The sequence below is a fragment of the Pygocentrus nattereri genome, chromosome 5, assembly GCF_015220715.1.
Source record: "Pygocentrus nattereri isolate fPygNat1 chromosome 5, fPygNat1.pri, whole genome shotgun sequence".
NCBI classification, from domain to species: domain Eukaryota; kingdom Metazoa; phylum Chordata; class Actinopteri; order Characiformes; family Serrasalmidae; genus Pygocentrus; species Pygocentrus nattereri.
The window spans coordinates 1,748,277-1,774,378 of record NC_051215.1 but is presented as its reverse complement, the minus strand read 5'-3'; the positions used below and the strand labels follow the sequence as shown (position 1 = coordinate 1,774,378).

The window sequence follows — 26,102 nt, the reverse complement described above, 5'->3', positions numbered from 1 at the left end:
GGGGTGGGACCCTCAAGGCTCCATCTCAGCACCTTCAGTCAGGGAACATAACTGAACCATAATCCACTGAAATGATCTGTTCTAAGCTGGACTGACTCCACACACCCCGCCTCGCCTCGCCTCCAGACTTTTACTCTACTGCTCTGTTTTAAAACATTCGGTTATGAAAAGGAACAAATACCAACTTTTCACCTGGAGAACCTGATTTAAGCTCCACCATCAGACCTTAAACCCACTGTAGAACCTCTGAGGGAACATTTACACTGACTGGACCTCGATGAACGATGAATGTTCCAACACAGAACCTTCATTTGTAACAGCGTGACATTCACCAGCGTTTTCTTTTCTAGGGTCTCAAGAGCACAAAGGTGAGAACAGCGAGGCCAACTGTGCTCTGTTAGACTCCCAGCCACGCACGGCTGGAGCACCACCAGTGATCAAACTCGTAAGTGGGTTCTAACAAGAAATTTCTTCTTTGAAACGGTCGGCAAACGAGGCCCGGTGATCTTTTAGTTTCTCTCCCCCACTAATGATGAATTCTCGTACCAGAGCACAGAGTCAGTAAGCGGATTAGGTTCTCCAGGATCAGCTGTGGCTCTGTTTGCCTGCGCGCATGTTCCTCTTACCGTCAGTGAAAGATCCGTTGAGAGTGATCATGATGTATACTTTGCCCTCTGGCTCCAGATCAACCTGCCAAACAAACATACAGATCAGGTTAACGAGCTTTATTACTCGAGCAGGTTCACAGTATCACCAAAACACCTTATAAGACGTAGTACAGCAGCATGAAGTGTTCATGATAATGAACATAGTAGTGAACAGTCTAATAATAATAATAACAATAATCTTTATCCATATAGCACTTTTGACGCTGCTGGCAGCTCACAGTGCTTTACAGATGGGTGATGAAGCTTAACAGCAGCAGAAGGAATCATTAGTGTCACGTTAAGGTCACGTAATGCATGGCTTCGCGTGGCCGTGTCCTGTTTGTAGGCCATCTGTGATCATCTAAACACACAGGAAACACCTCAGAGCAAAACAGTGTCAGCAATACAGAGTGTGTGTGTGTGTGTGTGTGTGTGTGTGTGTGTGTGTGTGTGTGTTTGCGTTTGTTTGTGCGTGTGTGTGCAATGTTGAGCAAAGCAGAAGATGTAGGACTGGTTAAACTGCTTTTTAAACAAAGAGAGGCTGATGTTACACATACAAAGAGAGAGAGAGAGAGAGAGACAGAGAGAGAGAGAGAGACAGAGAGAGAGAGAGAGACAGAGAGAGAGAGAGAGAGAGACCGAGAGAGAGAGAGAGAGAGAGAGAGACAGAGAGAGAGAGAGAGACAGAGAGAGAGAGAGACAGAGAGAGAGAGAGAGAGAGAGAGAGAGACAGAGAGAGAGAGAGAGACAGAGAGAGAGAGAGAGAGAGAGAGACAGAGAGAGAGAGAGACAGAGAGAGAGAGAGAGAGACAGAGAGAGAGAGAGAGAGAGAGAGACAGAGAGAGAGAGAGAGAGAGAGAGAGAGAGAGAGAGAGAGAGAGAGAGAGAGAGAGAGAGAGGAGAGAGACAGAGAGAGAGACAGAGAGAGAGACAGAGAGAGAGACAGAGAGAGACAGAGAGAGAGAGAGAGAGAGAGAGAGAGAGAGAGAGCGCGAGAGAGAGAGAGAGAGAGAGCGAGCGAGCGAGAGAGACAGGCCTGTGCATCCTCAGGCTAATTTAGCACTAATGCTTATGACTGAGGTGTGAGAGAGTTTACAGTGTAATAAACTGGAGAGTTTATCATCAATCAGAACAACGAGAGCTGAAGTCCAGTTCAGGTCAGATCAGATAAAGTTCCCACGCTAAAGAGCCTGATCAGCAGCAGCTAACGCCACACTAACAACACAAACTCGGAATCGCAGCTCAGCACCAATACTGTACGATCACTGTGAAGCAGAGGACGCATCGTTCTGGAAGCTGCTGGAGTTTTAGTTCAGCTCCACTCAGTGCCTTCAGTGCAGCTTTACTGGCATGACTGCTGCTAAAGCGTCACTGAAACTGAGAAGTTCTCTAATGAATTTATTCATTTACTGTGTGCAGTTTGTGCAAAAGTCAGAGACCCCTCCCACCCCCACCACGGACTGTTCTCGCTGCTGGCCTCTGGAAGGCTCCAGGTTCAAAACCAGCTTCTTCCCACACGCCACAAGACGTCTGAGCTCTAAAGAAAACGCTGCTCCAGCTCTTTTCTGATTACTCCATACCTGGAAGCTCCAGTGCACCACACTCTCTGTGTAAATACAGCGCTGTGTGAGAGTTTCAGGCGTCTGAGGAAATGTTTAACCAGTTTCCCTCAGCAGTGAGTTCATCACAATATACATCAGAATAAAGTCGTATTCATAATTCAAATAAACAGAAACAATAACAAGTAACGAGAATTTCTTGGGTCCATATTTTTCCTGGACGCCTTCACAGCCGCCACAGAGACTCGTTAATATCATCAATTACATCATGAGCTCAATTTACTGAGCACTGATTGGTCAAACCAGTAGCTGCTTTTTAACTACATATAATACTGGGCTTCCTCGAGGAGGAGAGGCTTGGAGATGGGTCAACAAACACACTGACGTCCAGAACATCACTGTTTTATATATATATATATATATATATATATATATATATATATATATATATATATATAATCATTATTATTAATTAATATTCTATACATTTTGTTTATGCAAATATTAACACTTTTCTACACAAATTTTCTACACAAAACTACACAAATAGATTTTGAAAATGAGTCTTGGGTGCCTAAGACTTTCACACAGTGCTGTATAGTTATAAATAAATGTATTTATCTGTTGATATACATATGTTTACATACGCACTACATTGTATTACTTATTATTTTTCTTTTCTCCCCGATCTGCTCTGAGCCAATGCAGCGTAATTTCGTTCTAATGTGCACTGTACGGTGTCTAAGTCTAAGTCTAAGTCTAAGAAAACTTGGAAACTATTTATCTAGACAGTGACTTTGCCAGTAAGAACACCTTAGAACATTAAAACAAATAAACAAGTACAAATAAACATAAATACAGTAAAAAGTCCTCTGATTGGACTGATTAGATAGCCTGTATTTGGTTCTTCAAGGGTTCTTTAGTAAAGGCAATGGTTCTCAAAGGACCGTGAGTTTGACATAGAAAAATCTGCATGCTTAAATGGTTCTCCGCATGGTGACTGAATGGAAGATGTGTTGTAAATGCTTCTAGAACCAACAATGGGTTATGCTATTGTGTGTGATGTCAGGCTTGTAACAACAGCAGAACTATTTTGGTGCTACACACTGTTGTACATGGTTCCATATAGCACCAAAAATGGTGCTTCTATTGTTACAAGCTTGACGTCATAACAATATCAGAACCTTGTTTGGTGCTACATAGAACCCTTATCAAAAAGATGCTACACAGAACCATCTAAACCACATTCTCTTCCAATCTGAAGAACGCTTTCATGATGCAAAGAACCCTTTAAACATGCCACGAGTTCCTTAAGTGTTCATGGTTCTGTATAGAGCTATTTCCTTTACTAAAGAACCCTTAATGAACCATCTTTTGCAGCAATACATGTAGTAATAGAAGAACCATTTTTGGTGCTGCAGAAAACTATTTTCAAATAGGTTCTACATAGAACCAACTACATCAACACATTCTCAGCAACACATTCTCCATCAATCTCAAGAAACGTTTCATCATACAAAGAACCATTTAAGTATAAACTGGTTCTATATAGAACTCACACACACAGCTGGAGCTGGAGACATCCCAGTGGTCATTGGGCCGAAGGCATGAAACACCCTGGGCGGGTCACCAGTCCATCGCAGGGCTGTATAGAGCTCTTGGTTCCAAACAGAACCAGTGTCTCTACTAAAGAACCCTTGAAGAACCATCTTTTTTCAGGGTGTAGGTTTATGGTGACTGTAAATGCTGTCAACCATATGACAGGATGGACAGTTATCAGATCTGGAGAAACAGCTCATTTGGGGACATAATGGTAAATTTATTAGATATATTTTAGAGTTGAAAAGTGCAGGAAATCAAGGAAATGAAATGAGTTCCACATTTGACAGAACCAAAAGAGAGAGAGAAAAAAATAAGACGTTTTACTTCCTCTGGAATTTTCAAATGTAAAAGAAAAGATGAAGACATCACTATTTTTAGCCTGAGAAGTCCAGAGCCAGCACGGTCAGTCATTTTACAGTCTGTGCTGAGAGGATCAGGCCTTTGGGACTGTCTGATTTACAGTCTGTACTGAGAGGATCAGGCCTTTGGGACTGTCTGATTTACAGTCTGTACTGAGAGGATCAGGCCTTTGGGACTGTCTGATTTACAGTCTGTGCTGAGAGGATCAGGCCTTTGGGACTGTCTGATTTACAGTCTGTACTGAGAGGATCAGGCCTGTACTTTGGGACTGTCTGATTTACAGTCTGTACTGAGAGGATCAGGCCTTTGGGACTGTCTGACTTACAGTCTGTACTGAGAGGATCAGGCCTTTGGGACTGTCTGATTTACAGTCTGTGCTGAGAGGATCAGGCCTTTGGGACTGTCTGATTTACAGTCTGTACTGAGAGGATCAGGCCTGTACTTTGGGACTGTCTGATTTACAGTCTGTGCTGAGAGGATCAGGCCTTTGGGACTGTCTGACTTACAGTCTGTACTGAGAGGATCAGGCCTTTGGGAGTGTCTGATTTACAGTCTGTACTGAGAGGATCAGGCCTTTGGGACTGTCTGATTTACAGTCTGTACTGAGAGGATCAGGCCTTTGGGACTGTCTGATTTACAGTCTGTGCTGAGAGGATCAGGCCTTTGGGACTGTCTGATTTACAGTCTGTGCTGAGAGGATCAGGCCTTTGGGACTGTCTGATTTACAGTCTGTACTGAGAGGATCAGGCCTTTGGCACTGTCTGATTTACAGTCTGTACTGAGAGGATCAGGCCTTTGGGACTGTCTGATTTACAGTCTGTGCTGAGAGGATCAGGCCTTTGGGACTGTCTGATTTACAGTCTGTACTGAGAGGATCAGGCCTTTGGGACTGTCTGATTTACAGTCTGTACTGAGAGGATCAGGCCTTTGGCACTGTCTGATTTACAGTCTGTACTGAGAGGATCAGGCCTTTGGCACTGTCTGATTTACAGTCTGTACTGAGAGGATCAGGCCTTTGGCACTGTCTGATTTACAGTCTGTACTGAGAGGATCAGGCCTGTACTTTGGGACTGTCTGATTTACAGTCTGTACTGAGAGGATCAGGCCTTTGGGACTGTCTGATTTACAGTCTGTACTGAGAGGATCAGGCCTTTGGCACTGTCTGATTTACAGTCTGTACTGAGAGGATCAGGCCTTTGGGACTGTCTGATTTACAGTCTGTACTGAGAGGATCAGGCCTTTGGGACTGTCTGATTTACAGTCTGTACTGAGAGGATCAGGCCTTTGGCACTGTCTGATTTACAGTCTGTACTGAGAGGATCAGGCCTTTGGCACTGTCTGATTTACAGTCTGTGCTGAGAGGATCAGGCCTTTGGGACTGTCTGATTTACAGTCTGTACTGAGAGGATCAGGCCTTTGGGACTGTCTGATTTACAGTCTGTACTGAGAGGATCAGGCCTTTGGCACTGTCTGATTTACAGTCTGTACTGAGAGGATCAGGCCTTTGGGACTGTCTGATTGTTTTCACATCAAAAAAGGACAAAAATGTAATAGCCTCACATCAGATTCACATCATTATAAAACATCTCTTCTGCTTACAAACACATGTTTACACGTGTTTACATGCTTGAGTAATCAGATTTAATTGAGCTAAAATTCAGCCTTTATCAGATTTCTGGACCTTACTCAGATCTAGAAAGAACTCAGAGTGAGCTGTTTACACGACCACTTGAATAATCAGAAAAATGCAGAAATCTGATTATGACTGGATTATTGAGTGAATGTAAACACACGCCGGTTCTGTGTAGAACCATGAATACTCAAAGACCCAGTTGCATGCTTAAACGGTTCTTTGAAGGTGAAATTATTCTTCAGATTGATGGAGAATGTGTTGTATAGGGTTCTATGCAGCACCAGAACGAGTGCACTGTTTACAAGGCCGTTTGAATAACCAGATAACTGCAGAAATCTGATTATGACTATTATTATGCGCATGTAAACACAATCTGTCCGAATGTTTCAATGAGCTGTGAGTCAGAAATGATCCACATAAACTACAGGACACTTCTGTTATCATCAGTAGGAACCCTGACTTTGCTTTAGGAATAAAAAGCACTAATGATTAGACCCAAAGTCTAAATGTTGTGGAACATATTGTTCTGTAAAACATTCCAGAAGATGAAAATGTGCAATGTATTTCCCATATATTCCATTTTTGCACTTCCACATCACTGCCAGAGCTCAGACGAGCGCAGACAGAAAGACTGAGAGAGGTAAGAGAGAGAAAAAGAGGTAAACAAGTGAAAGAGAGATAAAAGAACGAGAGGTTAAAGTCTAGCTGGTGGGAAAGTGAAAGCATGAAGACCTCTGAGTGACATGTAGATGTAAAGTGTGTGTGTTTGCATGTAAGTTGGAAAAAAGACAAGAGATAAAACAAACCCTCAATATTAGTCATTTGGCTTTATAATTCAAAGGTAAACGGCTGTGTGCACATTTACAGAACTACCCTGCAGCACTGGCTCAGCTGAAGTTCAGTTAACTCACTTTACCTCGCTGCCTCAAATGAGCTGAGCAAGTCAGCTTTTCAAGCTTTTCACATGGAGTTGAACACGAGCTGTACACTTAAAATGATGGTTCTTCGAGGGTTCTTTAGCAAAGACAATGGCTCTATATAGAACTGTGAACAGTCAAAGAACCGTGTGCATGCAGGTCTATATATTCTATTATTACAAGGTTGACATGATGACATCAGATGAACTCTTTTTGGTGCTATATAGAACCCTATACAACACATTCTCCATCGGTCTGAAGAACAATTTCACCATGCAAACGGTTCTTTGAGTGTTCATGATTCTATACAGAACCGGAGTGCATTTACATGCACTCAATGATCCGATCGTAATTGGATTTCTGAAGTTATCCGATTATTCAAGTGGTCGTGCAAACAGCTCATTCTGAAATTTCTTAAATCTCTGTAAGGTCTAGAGATCTGATTAAGAGGCTATAGAGGCTAAGAGATTATAAGTGCATGTAAACACACTCACTGTCTTTACTAAAGAACCCTGGAAGAAAAGCAGCGTAGAGCTGTGAGACCGTGTGAATATCAGGTTGAGCTCAGCTTGTCCAGGTGAAGCTGTTTCACAGCTGAACTGTGTTCTGTTGGTCTTGCTATTTGCTACTATTTTTAACAGGTCCTGAATTTGCTGTAGGCCTGCGGTCAGTCTCTTCTTTGGAATCTGACCAAACAGGCTGCGCAACTTATAGAAGTGATCCAGTGTGAATGTTTTCTGTTTACATAAGCGCTAAAGTAGGAGCTTAGTAACAGTTTGCTGGCTGCTCAGCGGAATAACAGTTATTGTGAAAACACATGATGTTATCTGTGTTATGAGTTGGAGTTAGTGATCCAGAACTGACCATCCAACATCAGTACCTGGCCTTACTAATGCTCAATCAGATCCTCACAGCAATGTTCAACATCTAGAGCCTTCCCAGAAGAGTAGAGGCTGTTACAGCAGCACAGACTCACTATGAACACCTTCTTTTCAGGAGAAAATAATTTATGACTTCATGTTTTGACACGGTAAAGGGAACAAGGCTCGATTTGACCCTAGAGTTCGCCAGAGTGACCGAAAAAGGCCAAAATTATATACAAATGAGGGCATTTCCTCTAAAATCCACCTTCACACGGCAGACCACTTATACACCCACCCACACACACACAGCTGTTCTTTCTATTCGCCACCGCACGTCGGAGGAAGTTTTCCGTGAAGTTGGTCAGAATCATCGCTCCGTGTTGTGACCTCAGTCTAAATATAATTCTTCACTAACCTTTGCCTCACACACACAATCATGAAGATATTTCCATTACATGGGTTTTTACATTAACTCAGCACAGTTATCTCAACCCACAGCACCATTTCAGCTCATTACACTGTCAGAAATGAAGCTTCTGTTCAGGAACATTTCTTGTTCATCGAGGTACAAACAGTGTAAATGTTCCCTCAGAGGTTCTACAGTGGTTCTAAGGTCTGATTGTGGAGCTTAAATCAGGTCCTCCAGGTGAAAAGTTGGTATTTGTTCCTTTTCATAACTGAATGTTTTAAAACAGAGCAGTAGAGTAAAAGCCTGGAGGCGAGGCGAGGCGGGGCGTGTGGAGTCAGTCCAGCTTAGAACAGATCATTTCAGTGGGTTATGGTTCAGTTACGTTCCTGACTGAAGGCACTGAGATGGAGCCCCGAGGGTCCCACCCCAGTGATGAGAGGAGAACTGACCCAGAGACGGTCTAGAACCTTTATTTATGAGAGAGCATCATGTGGTGCAATTAGTCAGTAAAGTCAATTACAGCAAAATGACTCGTTCACTTAAAAGCAAAATGCTCTGTAATGCCCTAAGGGTGGTCTCAAACCACCGCCCCACGGACCACTTATAACAGCTTCACACAATCTGCCATATATTTACAACTTATTCTTAAATCCGGGCCACAAATCTCATCTCATCTTATATAAACTAAGTAAAATCAGCTGGGGCTGATGAGGACGCTGCCTCTGCGGATTCACTCACAGCGAGTCAGAAGTAAGAAATGGACAAATGAATCCACCGAGAACCCTGATTTGACCACTGTGCCAAAACCTCACCCACATACAGCAGGAACGGCAATGCTATCAAAATAAGAGTCCCAACTCTGAAATAACTAAATTTTATTGGAAAAATAAAAACCTAAAAATTAAAAACTTTCAACATTACAAAAAAGCAAAGAAGCACCAAATTTATATATATATTATCTGGCAAGCCAACTGCTATATGTATATATATATATATATGGACACATCCTGAGCAAAACTATCATTCATGGTTAGAAATAGAGCAGGAAATCTGCAAGGAAATATCTGTATCAGACCTTCCATTCATTAATCACAATAAAACAGCACAATAAAACAAAAAAATGTTTCCACAATGCTGTCATATCTACAACTCTCAGGGTCTGGTGGAAAATGCTCAACTTTACCAACTGCACCTCAGCACCATGTAAATACACTCCAATCCCAGCGTCCTGCTCAATAACTCACATTAAGCTTCACTACATGGGAAAAGAAAGGCATCACACATCTGCATCATGTTTTTAAGGATGACACCTTTATCTCATTTGGTCCAGAAATTCAATAGGAAAGATCAATACTTACAATATTTTCAACTCAAATCTGTATTGAAGTCTAAAATAAATATTACAAATAACCACCTTCACCCACCCAAACTAATCGAAGCCATTAGTGAAACAATCTCTCCTGGCGTCGACTTCTGGACTCAAATCTGCAGAACCTCTTTTCCCATGACATCTAATAGTAATTCTCCTGCTGATTCAATATAAAGTCATTCTCAGATCACATATCACACAGGATACACTGTATAAAATGGGACGTATGGGCCTGGACATATGTTCTTAGTGCACGTTAGACACTCCTGATACCCACCTGTACAACATCTCTGCCACTCGGGTCACTGGCTTCATCTCCCTCACTCTGGGGTCTAGTGCTCCATTATCCCCTCTGCTCTGTTCACTGGGTGACTAAACCATTTTAAACCCCCACAACCATCACAGCACTTCCCCTCTCACTGCCCTCACTGTAGCCAAAAAAACTATCCTTAAACCCTGGAAGACCAGGAACTCCATAAACATTACACAATGGAAACGGCTACTTTAACGCATAGATCACTGGAGAGATTAAGCTCTGTAGAAATGAGTCAAATGGCCGTATTCAAAACTTCAGGGGAACCATTTATTAAAAGTATCGACCCCTGAACATCGTAACCCCCCCCACTTCTGTCTCAGCCTGTTCAGTCCCCTCATTTCAGTGAACACCTAAATATCTGCAATAGTTAGTTCACATATACATTAAGTACACATATCAACTCACACCGATTTCTATACACACACACAAATACATATACACAAATATGACATACGAAATCTAAAATTATGTTAAACCCTTTTCTACATGAATACACTGAAAACATTCAATATACATACGTGCGTATGTTCGTCTGTCTCTTTGTTGGTCCGTCTATCTACTCTTTCATCTATGTCACACTGACTAACACACACGCACACACACACATACACACACACACACACACACACACACCTGCACTGACCACCTAACCCCAATCCTCTGTTATTTATTATTTTTGATTACTCTCTTGGTTATATTAGTTAAAAAATGCTAAAAGTTGTAAAAGTTGAATGTTTTTTTCTTTTTTCTCTTCCTTCCCTTTCTCTTTTTTTTTTCCTTATCTCTAATGGCGTAATAAAAATAAAGAATAAAGTCGCCCTCCAAAGAGGGGGGGGGGGGGGGGGGGGGGGGGTGGCGGGCCGAAAAAAAAAAAAAAAAAAAAGAGTCCCAAATAATTCTACAGTGAAATATACGTTTATTTGAATTTGGAATATTTACTAAACCATATTTAACAATATTTATTTCCGGCATAACTGCTCCTAATAACGATGGTAATACTCATAATATTAATATCAATAATAATAATAATTATTACACTGTCAATGTCAAGCTTATAACATTCTCTTTGGTGCTATACGGAACCCTTTTTAAAGCGTTCTACATAGAACCATATGAAAGACAGTCTCCCTCAATCTGAAAAAATCCTTACAGAATCCTAAAGATGCAAAGGGTTTTTTGAGTATTCACGGTTCTATATAGAACCATTTTCTAAAGAACTCTGGAAGAACCATCTGTTTTAGAGCACACCTTTTTCTGTACCGGCTTCTCTTTGAAAAGTCCACCTGGCTAATGGACCCCCAGTAATTTCAGATTAAGACCCCTGCTCTACCTAAACAAAATCAGTTTGATGCCGGTCGGAGATCTAACTAATCCAGACGGCTTGACTGGACACATCGGAAGGTTTTAATATAATAATAACATGCCATGAATGGTTAAGATGGTGCTAATCAATATTTAAATGAGGAAGAACGTCAACACTGAGACTCTAATATAGTAAAAAACTACTAATATTTCTGGGCTGCATATATTATTAAATTCTATATTTCACAAAATAAAACACTGTCTGTTTATACGTCTCCCGTCCGATGAATGCGGATCAATTTAAAATGAGCCACGAAAGAATAAAATTCGTTTTTCTAATTCGTTTTTATTCTGAAAAAAGCTTCATCTGGTCTCTTGACTTTCCCTGTGAACGAACCCGCCTGGCGTTTAATATTAAGCGCTTGCATGTCCAGGAGCGGCCGGTGTGTCTGTGCCTCACTCTGGAACGTTCACAAATGGCCCGTTTGCACTGTTTTTTCCATGCAGGTGCTGAATGATTAGCCTCAGGGTGTGAAGGTCTGAGAACTTCAGGGGTTGATTTACTGCAAACCAACAGAGAAAACAACAAAAACAACGGAGTGTCCCCAAACTTTAGACGCGCGGCGCAGGGAATCGGGTCGTCTGTGTGCAGATCCTGTTTTAGTGGTAATTAGTGGGTGTAATCCAGCAGTAACTCCCCTCTTGGGTTCGGAGCAGAAACTTTCGCTGGCAGGTTTCACCCTAAAGACGTGCGCTGAGATCCACAGCATGCTGGGACAAAGCCAGTGCGCTAAACCTGCTCGCCGCGCTGAGTGTTTACATTCCCTGCTGCTGGTCTGGTTTCTCTCAGGCTCGTCTCAGCCCTCAGGACTCCTCGCTGATTTACTACGAAGCTGATGTCTCCTCTGGCGCGGCGAGTTAACCCTTAGAGGACCTACAGCCTTTTCAGCGATACAGTGATGAAGCCTGTCAGCACGGCTCTCTGACTCCACCGTGGAAGAGATTTAAACAGGGCTTCCAGTCACGTCTGTCTAAAGTCTCCCTCTACAGCCGCCCAGATGTTCTCCTGAGTTCAGCTGGTCCTGCTGACGGTCAGATCAAGCCGGGCTGTGCATCAAGTTTTCAAGTAAAAAAGTGGTGGTTATAATTTGTGAACTTTTTAAAACACCTTTCAACTCCTCACTCTCACAACTACAGAACACACACACAAGGTTCACGGCGTTTCTGACTAATGTAGACGACGCTCATCAATAACAGCTGTTACTGAACATCACACGTTCATTTCAACCAAAGGGTTATTACACAGCAGCTATGAACTATTCCATAACTAATATAAATCATTCGTTCATCATCCACTAGGAACTGTTCCAACTCTCCATATCTATTATCAATGAATAATCAATGAATTAATCAATCAACCTTCATTCACACTCAGAGTACACTAAGCGTCTGAAATCAGAGACTGAAGAAATAAGACTGAAAGATCTGACTGTTCAGAGAATTATTCAGAATCTACTATCAATTATCAATCATCTACAATTAATTAATCAGTAACTGTTGGGAAATATTCAGCGTCTATGGTGAAGTATTTAGTATCTACTATGAATTCTGAATTACTCAGGCACTATTTTGAATTAAGTATTAATTTTGAATTATTTAGTATAAATTGTCAATTATTCAGTATCTACTACGAGTTATTTGATACCTACTATGCATTATTCAGTATCTATGGTGAATTATTCAGTATTTATTTAGATTTATGTATAAATTGTGAATTATTCAGCACCTACTATGCATTATGCAGTATCGTCTATGAATTATTCTGTATCTACTATGAATTCTGAATTATTCTCCATCTATTTTTAATTATTCAGTATATATACTATGATTTATCCAGTAACTACAAATCATTATTCAGTAAGTACAAAAGTATGAAACTAATTTTGAGGTCTGTAGACGAGAGAGTGAAACGTTCTGACCCACACAGAGACCATTAGGGTCAGTTTCTCAGAGAGGGATTTAACCAAGTCATGGATTCTGGATGAAGAACTGAGAGGAAAACGGAGTTGAGGACTAGGCTTAATCCCAGTCTTAGAGTTACCGGGTCTTTGCGTCTGCTCTAACATATCAAACACTCCGCTGTCAAAATACATCATCCTCATTATCTCTCATGATCTTCATCGTGATGTTATGGACACTGAACAGCTGCAGCTGCTGTTGTTCGTAAAGCAGCTGTGCAGCTGAAAAGCCACAACAACAGTGTGAACGTGGAGTAAACAAGCAGCTGCTTCTGATATTAAAAACTCCTGTCTGCAGCTTCTGAGGGGCTTTCCTCTCCTAGACACCTTCACCGGTCAACCTGCAAGCATTTCTACACCAGGTCCAAACGTGGAGCTGATCTGAGTGGCGCATGATGACGTGATAAATGTCTCAATACTACTTGTAGCTTCATCATTCGGTGCCTGACTAGTTGCTCTGACGTTCAGATCATAAAGTATTATAGGAGAGTCAACGACTGGATAACGATTCTTAAAGAGAATTTCACTAAAACGGATTATTTTGGCACAATTCAGAACTTTTTTTTTTAATAACATAACAGGAAGAACTAATTGCACAGCAGATGAATATAAACAATTGCTAAATTATATTCAGTAAGAATTAAGGCACTAGGACTAGAGCACTTATACTTAAAACCTCGTATCTCCAAAACTTTACAGGAGAAGGAAAAACCTACTTGGTTACTAATGTAAGTCAATGGAACCGGAAGTCTTTCCAAGTCATTTTGGGTCATTTCTATTAGTCCATTCACCATGAAATTTACATACTCCAGCCCACCTTCTGCTAAACACTACAGCCATGCTCTGCTCCATTCCTCAGATTGCTCTGCTATGTTGTGCACATTTCTGCGCCCTCAGAGGTTCTACAGTGGGTTTAAGGTCTGATTGTGGAGCTTAAATCAGGTTCTCCAGGTGAAAAGTTGGTATTTGTTCCTTTTCATAACTGAATGTTTTAAAACAGAGCAGTAGAGTAAAAGCCTGGAGGCGAGGCGAGGCGGGGTGTGGAGTCAGTCCAGCTTAGAACAGATCATTTCAGTGGGTTATGGTTCAGTTCCAGCCCGGTGACAAGAGGGGAACTGACCCAGAGACAGACTAGAACCCAACCCAGAAGTCCAATGCTGATAATCTCCCACACAGAGTCTAGTGAGTGAACGCCAGCTCGGCGTGTAGAGCGACTGTCTGAATTAACATGCGCGCTGGGCCTTATCGCTGCTGTGTGTGTGTGTGTGTGTGTGGGTGGGTGTGTGGGTGTGTGTGTTCAAGCTGCTGTGGGTTGCGGTCGGGCAAAGCGCAACAACAATAAAGTAAACTTAACTCACACTTACAGTGCAGAGCCCAGCTAGAGCTAAAATAGTGGAGCTTTGTGGAAAATATGAATGCAATGCAATCATTAGTCACTCACATGCTATCATTAGTCACACTGTTACTGACACACAGCACAGCAACACTGCTCTTCATGGACGCTGAGCATCGAACTTCATCTGCAGCAGCCACAGGAGACGGCTTAGCAACAAAAACAAGTTCTGTATGGCGGCTGATGTTCACGGTAACATCACCGAGCCAGAACAGCGTAACGCCGCTGACGTTGCTCTTCATTTTAACTGTAGCAGCGTTCAGATGTAGCGACGGCGTGGAAATGTATCGCTGCAGTCGGAAGGAAACCTTGTATGTCCGTTTGTCGTTTTTCAGCTTTTGACATCATTTGAAACCGCCTGTTGTCCTTTACATCGTGTGTAAACTTCACAGTGCTTGGACCAACAGAAACGGCCCAAAATGACTTGGGAAAATCCTGGTTCCATTGACTTCCATTAAAAGCAAAGGAGGTTTTTTCCTTTTCCTGTAAAGTTACCATTTACAAAGTTACAGCAACGATATGCAGGGGAATGCCACGATTGCCAGGGAAACGGGTGGAGTGGAACCAGAAAAATGGGTGTAATGTAGCCATGGAAATGGGGTAGTGGAACCATTAAAATGGGGGTAGCACAGCCATGGAAACAGGTGGAGTGGAACCATGAAGACGGGTGTAACGGAACCATTAAAATGGGGTAGTGGAACCATATAAAGGGAGGCAATAAGCTTCTGTTGTAGCCTATTATTATTGTTAGTATTACTACTATTAGGCTGATAATAATAATAATAATAATAATAATAATAAATCTTTTATTAACTCTGCTGCCATCACAGCGTCAGAGTTATTTACGTGTGGCAATTGAAGGCGTGAAGGCTGCAGCACGGTTTTATCTGTTTAACAAGCCCAACAAACGAAAGGCAGTGATGGACATCATGCACTGATATGGACATGACGGAAAACCAAGATTACGAGGTGACCTCGTTTGTCCATCTTAAAGCTGCAGACGGCGCATTTTCTGTCAGACGAGTCGTCCAAGTCAATCGTCAGTCGAGATAGATGGAAACTGTCCGCACTTCATGCTACGTCTCCGGCTCCAGCCCACAGTGCGCCGTTCAGACACACGCAGACGTGAGTGTGAGTGTGAGTGAGTGTGTGTGAGTGTGTGTGAGTGTGTGTGAGCGAGGGAGAGGCCATGTTAACACCTCCGGCAGATGCATTTACGTCTAAGCTGTGGCCCAAAAACCACACGCTCACAAACACTCGAGGCCTTAGCTGGTTTCCTAAATTTGGCCAACATGCCGCCAGCCGGCACTTCCTGTGTTTCAGCCACACTCAGTTCTCTATCAGCACATTCAGAGTTCCAGTGCACAAAACAGCTCCAGTCAAGGTCCAGTCCAGAGTGCACAGCAAAGGACACACTTTGTGGGGCTATTTGACCTCAGCGGTCACCGCTGAAAGCGCCTAAACTGACACTAAATTGACTGTCAGAACAGATCAGGCTTAGACCCGCAGGCCACACACATACACAGCTCAGAGTCCGTAACATACACTCCGGTCATTCTGCACTCCTACTTCCACATTTCTGCCGTCTGACGTTCTTTAATAAGGAGGTTTTGGTCTTAAATGTAGCTTTTGATACACGCAGGGTGTCGTTTACCATCATAAGTGCTGCATATATAAGCTTATGTGGGTTCTCTGGTGGTTCTGGATGGTAAATAAAGTGTCTATATCTGTGTTGTCGTCATGGCGACGTCTGGTTCCCATCACCACCACCGTAAAGACGTCTGAACCGTTTCACACCAAAGCCCTCAGAATCCCTCTTATGAAGGAATTTTGAAATTTGTGGAATTTCCCTTTCATCCCACAAGCTTTAGGCAGAGACACTAGCAGTGCAGGCTGATGTGAAAGCTGTGTGAAAATGAAAGCAAACAGTGTTTAGTGGGAAACTGAAAAGGGGAACCGTGTTTATATTATTTTATTACATTTCTTCCCCATATTTCGGCGGAACTTTACACTGAGGGCTCATTTTCCTCGAGCACTCATTATAATGTTTATATTTTTATAAAATAGACATTTACACTCCAGAATACTGAGGAAAAGGGGGCGTCGAACACGTCATGTACAGATAAGAGTGTGTATAAAATCAAATTAAAAACAGGCCTACTGTGTTCGGCTCACTGTGAACTCCACACTATTTACCCCAGACATTCAGAAAGCTGTTACAAATATAAGACAACAGAAGAACCCTTATGGGTGCTATATAGAACACATTATCTATTAAAGATAATATAAATCATTAATAAAAACCCTGTAAGGACTCGAGTGAAGTTATGAAATATGCAGATCACTGAGTTCCACTTTACATAAGCAGCATTTAAACACGTAGTAATGAACGCCGAACTCCTTAAACACGTAGTAATGAACGCCGAACTCCTTAAACACGTAGTAATGAACGCCGAACTCCTGAAACACGGAGTAATGAACGCCGAACTCCTTAAACACGGAGTAATGAACGCCGAACTCCTTAAACACGTCGTAATGAACGCCGAACTCCTTAAACACGTCGTAATGAACGCCGAACTCCTTAAACACGTAGTAATGAACGCCGAACTCCTTAAACACGTAGTAATGAACGCCGAACTCCTTAAACACGGAGTAATGAACGCCGAACTCCTTAAACACGGAGTAATGAACGCCGAACTCCTTAAACACGGAGTAATGAACGCCGAACTCCTTAAACACGGAGTAATGAACGCCGAACTCCTTAAACACGGAGTAATGAACGCCGAACTCCTTAAACACGGAGTAATGAACGCCGAACTCCTTAAACACGGAGTAATGAACGCCGAACTCCTTAAACACGGAGTAATGAACGCCGAACTCCTTAAACACGGAGTAATGAACGCCGAACTCCTTAAACACGTAGTAATGAACGCCGAACTCCTTAAACACGGAGTAATGAACGCCGAACTCCTTAAACACGGAGTAATGAACGCCGAACTCCTTAAACACGTAGTAATGAACGCCGAACTCCTTAAACACGTAGTAATGAACGCCGAACTCCTTAAACACGTAGTAATGAACGCCGAACTCCTTAAACACGTAGTAATGAACGCCGAACTCCTTAAACACGTAGTAATGAACGCCGAACTCCTTAAACACGTAGTAATGAACGCCGAACTCCTTAAACACGGAGTAATGAACGCCGAACTCCTTAAACACGGAGTAATGAACGCCGAACTCCTTAAACACGGAGTAATGAACGCCGAACTCCTTAAACACGGAGTAATGAACGCCGAACTCCTTAAACACGGAGTAATGAACGCCGAACTCCTTAAACACGTAGTAATGAACGCTGAACTCCTTAAACACGGAGTAATGAACGCCGAACTCCTTAAACACGGAGTAATGAACGCCGAACTCCTTAAACACGGAGTAATGAACGCCGAACTCCTTAAACACGGAGTAATGAACGCCGAACTCCTTAAACACGTAGTAATGAACGCCGAACTCCTTAAACACGTAGTAATGAACGCCGAACTCCTTAAACACGTAGTAATGAACGCCGAACTCCTTAAACACGTAGTAATGAACGCCGAACTCCTTAAACACGGAGTAATGAACGCCGAACTCCTTAAACACGTAGTAATGAACGCCGAACTCCTTAAACACGTCGTAATGAACGCCGAACTCCTTAAACACGTAGTAATGAACGCCGAACTCCTTAAACACGTCGTAATGAACGCCGAACTCCTTAAACACGTCGTAATGAACGCCGAACTCCTTAAACACGTAGTAATGAACGCCGAACTCCTTAAACACGTAGTAATGAACGCCGAACTCCTTAAACACGTAGTAATGAACGCTGAACTCCTTAAACACGTAGTAATGAACGCTGAACTCCTTAAACACGGAAAAGCAGCTCTAAACTGCTGAAGCTGCTAAACTACCCAGCAGTTGACTGTACAGTGAGCAGGCTGGCAGGGTTAGCGACACTTAATAACCCAACTCTTACAAAACGCAGCTAAAATGACCCGATTAGATCAGAGTTTATTCACAAAACCTGACAGAAGTTCAGACCAAACTAATGACAAGGATTCATTTAAACGCTTGCAGTGGTGGACAGTAACTGAGTAACTGAGTAACTGTAAAAAGTAAACTGTAAATGTAATTAGTTTCTGTACTTTAGTATTTTTGGTGTATCTGTACTGAAGTTTCTCCGTTCTGGACTTTTTCCTTTCACTCCACTACATTTCAGAGTCTAATATCCGACTTTTTCCTCCTACATTTTGAGAAATCTGTCGCTCCTTTTGGTTTCTGTGTGTATAAAAACGTAACATGTCAAAACGAAAGAAGCGCAAAGCCAGAGCACCAATCAGGGCCCAGCGGTCACTTTGTTTAGAGCTGGTTTTGACCTGTTGGTCATACCGACCCAGTGCAGCACGCGGTTCAACGTCAGCGCAGCAGCGTAAAACTTTGGGAGAGTCTGTTCAACATAAATGATGAACTAACCTAACTTTGTGTAAATAGAGCTCAATATAGAAATATGTCCACATATGCAGTCGAGACTGACGCGGCTTTTTTCTGAATTTCTACAAACACCATTTCATTTTATAGTAAATGAGTTTGGGCTGGTTTATGTTTATGAACAGACGCCTACAGATCAACATAGTAAAGGAGCTCATCTGTGATCCTGAGTTTAAAGCCAGTTTTTATTCAACTTAAACTTGGAACTAAGTTGTAAATAAATCTGAAACTGAAACTTTGCTTGTGTGTAAAAAGTGATTTCAGAGCCACTCGGTTCTCCCTGATGGAAACTGTTTACCTTCAGTGTTTTGTGCTTCTGATCATTTTAATAGACGTCAGCGTCACTAATTAATGACGTTCTATTAAAAGACTGGTTTACCAAGAGAGACGCTGGAGGACTTTCACCTGAAATGAGTTCATGAAGCCAGTCTGGTTATAAAAATGATAACAGGACATCAGAGCCAGAATTCCTCTTTTAGTACTTTTACTTTATACTTAAGTACATTTGAAGGGAAATACTTTAGTACTTTTACTCCAGTGGAGGTCTAAAGGGAGGAACTTCTACTTTTACTGGAGGAATATTTTACCTTGGGGGTCTCGACTTTAACTCAGGTACATGGTCTGTGTTCCTCATCCACCCCTGAATGCCTGTGAAACACTCTATTAATCTGTACGGGCTCGAAATGAAACAGTTCTTTAAACCGAAGTAACGCTGCTCCGCAGCTTCATGACCTGGTTCTTTTACGGCTCTCTGAAAGGTCTTTTTTCAGTGGAGCTACTTTTACTTCTCCTTCTAAAAGAACCCTTTTCACTCACTGACAGTGTTTACCTCATCTGCGCTCGTCTGGTTAACAGTGATTGTTAGTGGAACAGTCCAGAATCTACGCTCTTAAAAAGATGGTTCTTTAAGGGTCCTTTTGATAGATAATAGATCTATTTAGAACCATGAACATTCAAAGAACACTTTGCATGCTTAAAGGATTCTGTGCACAGTAAAATGGTTCCTCAGATTGATGGTGAATGTGTTGTAGATGGTTCTATATAGCACCCATAAGGGTTCTTCGATTGTAATGATGTTGAACTTGTAACAATAAAAACTATTTTTGGTTCTATATAGAACCCATTCTGCATCAAGTGTCCATGGTTCTATATAGAACACTGTTTGAGTGTCCATGGTTCTATATAGAACACTGTTTGAGTGTTCATGGTTCTATATAGAACACATTCTCCATCAAGTGTTCATGGTTCTATATAGAACACTGTTTGAGTGTCCATGGTTCTATATAGAACACTGTTTTAGTGTTCTTGGTTCTATATAGAACACTGTTTGAGCGTTCTTGGTTCTATATAGAACACTGTTTGAGTGTTCATGGTTCTATATAGAACACTGTTTGAGCGTTCTTGGTTCTATACAGAACACTGTTTGAGTGTTCTTGGTTCTATGCAGAACCACCGTCTTTACTGAAGAACTTGAAGAACCACTTCTTAAGAGTGTAATTATACCTTGTTCTGCAGAACAGTGCTGTTTCTACGGTTCCACTGAACTACTTCAGCGAATGAACAAGCCTCTTCTGAGTGGAACCGACTTTCTGAGTGGAACCGACTCTTTTCACTGCAATCAAGCAGAAACAAGCCTGATTCCCCTGGTTTAATCAGCTGGTCTGGGTCTGATCAGCTGCAGGAGGCGTGCAGCCGCAGCCACACCAGGTCTTTCTGTATATGACTTGTGACCCTTGCAGTAAATGATGCATTAACTGTGCACTAACCGGTGAAGAACACACTCACTGTGAACCTGCATTAAACATAAAACCTATTGTTAAGCAATACATTCAGGTAAATGGTAAACAATCCATTAAGCAATGTGTTGCTTGGTAAACAATGCATTACATAATGCATTTGTTGGTAAACAGTGCAATAAACAATGCACTAATTGTTAAACAATGCATTAAGCAATGTGTTGGTTGGTAAACAATGCATTACATAATGCATTAAATGGTAAACAATACCAACAAATGCATTATTGTATGTAAACAGTGCATTAAACAATGCACTAATTGTTAAACAATGCATTAAGCAATGCCGTGACTGTATTGCACGGGTAATAAAATGCTGGAATCAGCTCTGTAACTGTGTCTGTACAGAGAGCAATAACCGCAAAGCCGCTTCATCACTGAATGAACACATCTGCGCCGTTACTGGCAGCAGCGTCTCACCTGCTGAGGGGTGTGTTTACCCAGCAGACTCGGCACTGAAAGAACGCAAACACGCTGAGATACAAGCAGCCTGAACAGCTCAGAGCAGAATGGGACTCCAGGTGGATTCAGATCGAGTCCCAGTTTATACCTTTCATCAGCATCGGCCCACAACTCCCACACCAGACGTCTCAAACGGAGAGTAGTCTATATGAAGTGCTAGAGCGGGGGTCTCACACTCGGCTTCCTACGTCCCCTCGCACACTTAAAACTGAGCCTCCATCATGCACGCATTGTCCTTTTCCTGCATTCTGGTTTTATCTTTAATGTACTCGCATGCTTCTCTTAAAGGGCTGAAAAAGAGGTGCATATCACTGCTGTCGGAACAAAACCTCGTATCTCCATTTCTGTTTTTCATCTTTCTGTTTCTGACATAACCTGAAAACGCCCGTTCCTCTTTACATTGTGAGTAAATATCCTGGTGAACGGCCCAAAGGAAGCGGCCCAAAATGCCTCGGAAAAAATTCTGGTTCCATTGACTTACATTGAAAGTAAAGTAGGTTTTCTGCTTCTCCTGTAAAGTTCACGTTTTGGAGATACGAGGTTTTGTTCGACAGCAGTGGCGTATTATTCCACTAATTATAGGTCACCTGCTTTCGAGGTGCATCTAAGAAAAAGTCCGTGACAGCAAATGTCCACCTGTCCTTTGACAAAACAACCAACGGGCCTACATGTTGGGATGCACATAGATATCGGAATTCTATCGAAATTCGCTTTATAAAAATGATCAGCTATTGGACAGATGTTTAGATTTAATAGATATTTGAAACTAATATTTGATGTTTTTACTGCATAACCTTCACGCTTCGTTGGGTTACTGAGCTAAAATATCCGCCTTGTATTCCTTTTGCTGCGTTTGAAACCAAACAATAAATTTTATTTATATTTTCTAGTTTTATTTATATTTTCTAGTTTTATTTATAGTTATTTTTCTCTGTAATTATAGTCCAGATTCATTTAGTCCCAGACCCTTTTATTCATAAACACCAGCACCTGCAGATACACACACGAAAATATCGGATATCGGCATTGACCCACAGCTCATTTATCGCTGCATCCCTACTTACATCAGTCTTGGTTCTTCAAGGGTTCTTCAGTAAAGACAAAGGTTCTACACAGAAACAAGAACACTCATGAACATCTGCATGCTTAAAAGAGTTTTTTACACGGTGCAATGGTTCTTCAGATTGAAGGAGAATGTGTTGTATGTGGTTCTACGTAGCACCAAAAATAGGTTCTGCTATCATTACGATGTCAAGCCTATAACAATACAATAACCCTTCTAGGTGCCATATAGAACCATTTTCAAAAAAGGTTCTATACAACACATTCTCCATCAATCTGAAGAATCATTTCTCTGTGTATTCATGGAGGTTCTTTAGACTGATGAAGGATACTATGTATATGGTTCTATATAGCACCAGAAAGGGTTCTGCTGTACTTATGATGTCAGGCTTGTAACAACAGAAGAACCATTGTTGGTGCTATATAGAATCATTTTCAAAAAGATTCTGTACAGAACCATATGCAACACATTCTCCCTCAGTCTGAAGAACCATTTCACCATGCAAAGAACCTTTTAAGCAAGGTACTACATAAAACCACTGCCTTTACTAAAGAACCCTTGAAGAACCATCTTTTTAAGAATGTAGTTAAAAAATTTGTATCTGGAAAAAAACTTTGCTCCTGCGATTGCTCAGATGGATCTCCTTGGAGAAGACCACCAAACTAGTGACCCCCAGGTAGGGGGAGTTTAAGACCCCTGGGCTAAAAGGTGGCTTATGCAAACTGTGCACAACAGATGAGCTACTGGTTCTAACTGTACACCAGCGGGGTGGAGCTTCAGGGGTTACAGGTTTCTGAGGGGTTCCTGAGAGTAATCCACCACCCGGTCAGTGGTGGTCCTATGGTGAAGTGGGGGGGGGGGCTGGAAAACTACGTAACTATGTGGTGCATACTTAAAAATATGGTTCTGCAAGAGTTCTTTAGTAAAGGCAATGGTTCTGTTTAAAACCACAAAAATATTAAAGCCATTTCATGCTTAAATGGTGAAATGGTTCTACAGACTGATGATCAAGTGTTGTACATTGTTCTCCATAGAACTTTTTCAAAAAGGGTTCTATATAGCACCAACAAGGGTTCTTCTATTGCAACAACAGCAGAACCCTTCTTGGGGCCTTGCAGAACCATACATAACACACTTTCAATCAATCTGAAGAACCGTTTCACCAGCAAAGTACCATTTTAGCATGAGACGGTTCTATATAGAACCACTGCCTTAACTAAATACCCCTCAGAGAACCATGTTTTCTGTGTCCAGTTGCAGCCATTGTGCATTTCTATGAACATGAGCTGAACTCACCCATCCCTCAAAGATCTCCTCGGTGCTGGTGGGCTCCATCAGGTCCTGGAAGCGTATGGTGCAGTTTGCTATGAACTGGTCGTATCCTATAGGAGCGTCGTGGAACACGGCGAGCTCCAGCGTGGTGCCGGTGCTCACGCACGCGCTGAACTCCTCGTTGTACGTGGGGGAGTTTGTGCGGTGCTTGGTGCGCGTCTGGCCCACACGGTACTCGTCCACCTTCACTACGATGTAGGGGTCCAGCGACTGAGTCACTTTACCGAAGAGCGCAGCGTGGCGCGTGGCGGTGCAGGTGGGCTGCAGGTGCACCGCCTCACCGATGCGGAGCCGCATGGAGCCGGAGAAACGCATCACACACACTGCTGATACTACACACAGACACACAATACTGAGGAAGATGAACGCTACTGCTAACGCCGCACTGCACACCACATAGAGACAGAGGTGCACTAACGCACTACTGCTGACACTAATGCACCTGTACTACTAACAGTGATGCACTAGTACTGCTGATACTAATACTAATGCAATAGTACTGATGCTAACGCACCATCACAGCTGACACTAATACTAATGCACTACTACAGCTGACACTAATACTAATGCACTACTACAGCTGACACTAATACTAATGCACTACTACAGCTGGCACTAATACTAATGCACTAGTACTGCTAACAGTAATACTAATGCACTAGTACTGCTAACACTAATACTAATGCACTACCACAGCTGACACTAATACCAATGCACTAGTACTGCTAACAGTAATACTAATGCACTAGTACTGCTAAGACTAATACTAATGCACTACTACAGCTGACACTAATACTAATGCACTACTACAGCTGACACTAATACTAATGCACTACTACAGCTGACACTAATACTAATGCACTAGTACTGCTAACAGTAATACTAATGCACTACTACAGCTGACACTAATACTAATGCACTACTACAGCTGACACTAATACTAATGCACTAGTACTGCTAACAGTAATACTAATGCACTACTACAGCTGACACTAATACTAATGCACTACTACAGCTGACACTAATACTAATGCACTACTACAGCTGACACTAATACTAATGCACTAGTACTGCTAACAGTAATACTAATGCACTAGTACTGCTAACACTAATACTAATGCACTACTACAGCTGACACTAATACTAATGCACTAGTACTGCTAACAGTAATACTAATGCACTACTACAGCTGACACTAATACTAATGCACTACTACAGCTGACACTAATACTAATGCACTACCACAGCTGACACTAATACCAATGCACTAGTACTGCTAACAGTAATACTAATGCACTAGTACTGCTAAGACTAATACTAATGCACTACTACAGCTGACACTAATACTAATGCACTACTACAGCTGACACTAATACTAATGCACTACTACAGCTGACACTAATACTAATGCACTACTACAGCTGACACTAATACTAATGCACTAGTACTGCTAACAGTAATACTAATGCACTACTACAGCTGACACTAATACTAATGCACTAGTACTGCTAACAGTAATACTAATGCACTACTACAGCTGACACTAATACTAATGCACTACTACAGCTGACACTAATACTAATGCACTAGTACTGCTAACAGTAATACTAATGCACTAGTACTGCTAACACTAATACTAGCACTGGTACTAGTGCAGTAGTACTGATCATAATAGCAAAGCACGGACGCGCGCGCACACACACACACACACACACACACACACACACACACACTAATAGACACACTAATACACGCGCAAATACACTCAGCTAGACAGAACGAATGACACTCACTTAAATATACACTCACACACTCTTAAGCACGCGCGCACTGTCAAATACAAACAGACACACATTCAGATACAAACTGTCTCTCTCTCTCTGTCTCTCTCTGTGTCTCTCTCTCTCTGTGTCTCTCTCTCTGTCTCTCTCTCTCTAAAGCTCCCTCATGTCCACTCCACCTGCGCCAGGTGAGCCACTCACTCCACAGTCACGAATATCCAAAGACACCTCCAAACAAACAGAAGTCCTGTCCCCCTCGCTGTGGCAGAGCTGCTCGGACTGTCCTGCTGTCCCTCTGCAGCTCAGATTAGCGCGCGCTCTCTCTCTCTCTCTCGCTCTCTCTCTCTCTCTCTCTCTCTCTCTCTCTCTCTCACACTCACACACACACACACACACACACACACACACACACACACACACACACACACACACACACACATAGCTTCTGCTTTTGCTTCTCTGTTCCTGTTTGTGTCACATCACCTGCTCCGCTCTGTCCCCAGAGCACACAGCGCCCCCCTGCGGCAGAGCAGCGACACTAGAGCCGGTGCTGGAGACGAGTTTCATTCACTTTTTAACACCTCAGACAAACACGAACTGTGCAGCAGCAGATGAGCTGTCGCCTCTGACTTTACATCTACAAGGTGGACCGACAAGGTAGGAGAGTCTAATAGAGTGGACAGTGAGTGGACACACCACCGTGGCGGTCAGTGTTTGTGTCAGTGTTACTGCATTGCTGAGAATGATCCACCCCCCAAA

General features: G+C 42.3%; 1 protein-coding gene across 2 annotated transcripts in view; it reads right to left on the bottom strand.

Annotated features, from left to right (window-relative positions):
- prkcha (protein kinase C, eta, a) overlaps positions 1-25,842 on the bottom strand; it is an 81,864-nt gene extending 56,022 nt beyond the window's left edge. Inside the window, exons 1-3 of one of the 2 annotated variants that reach the window (XM_037538868.1) lie at positions 25,827-25,842; positions 23,527-23,894; positions 627-690 (exon numbers count right to left, since the gene is read on the bottom strand). In XM_037538868.1, coding sequence (XP_037394765.1) covers positions 627-690; positions 23,527-23,877 — 415 coding nt within the window. In that variant the 5' untranslated portion in view covers positions 23,878-23,894; positions 25,827-25,842. Of the gene's footprint in view, positions 1-626; positions 691-23,526; positions 23,895-25,522; positions 25,701-25,826 lie in introns of those variants that run through there. The other variant, XM_037538867.1, reaches the window with a different exon arrangement.
- Positions 25,843-26,102: the final 260 nt, after the last annotated feature.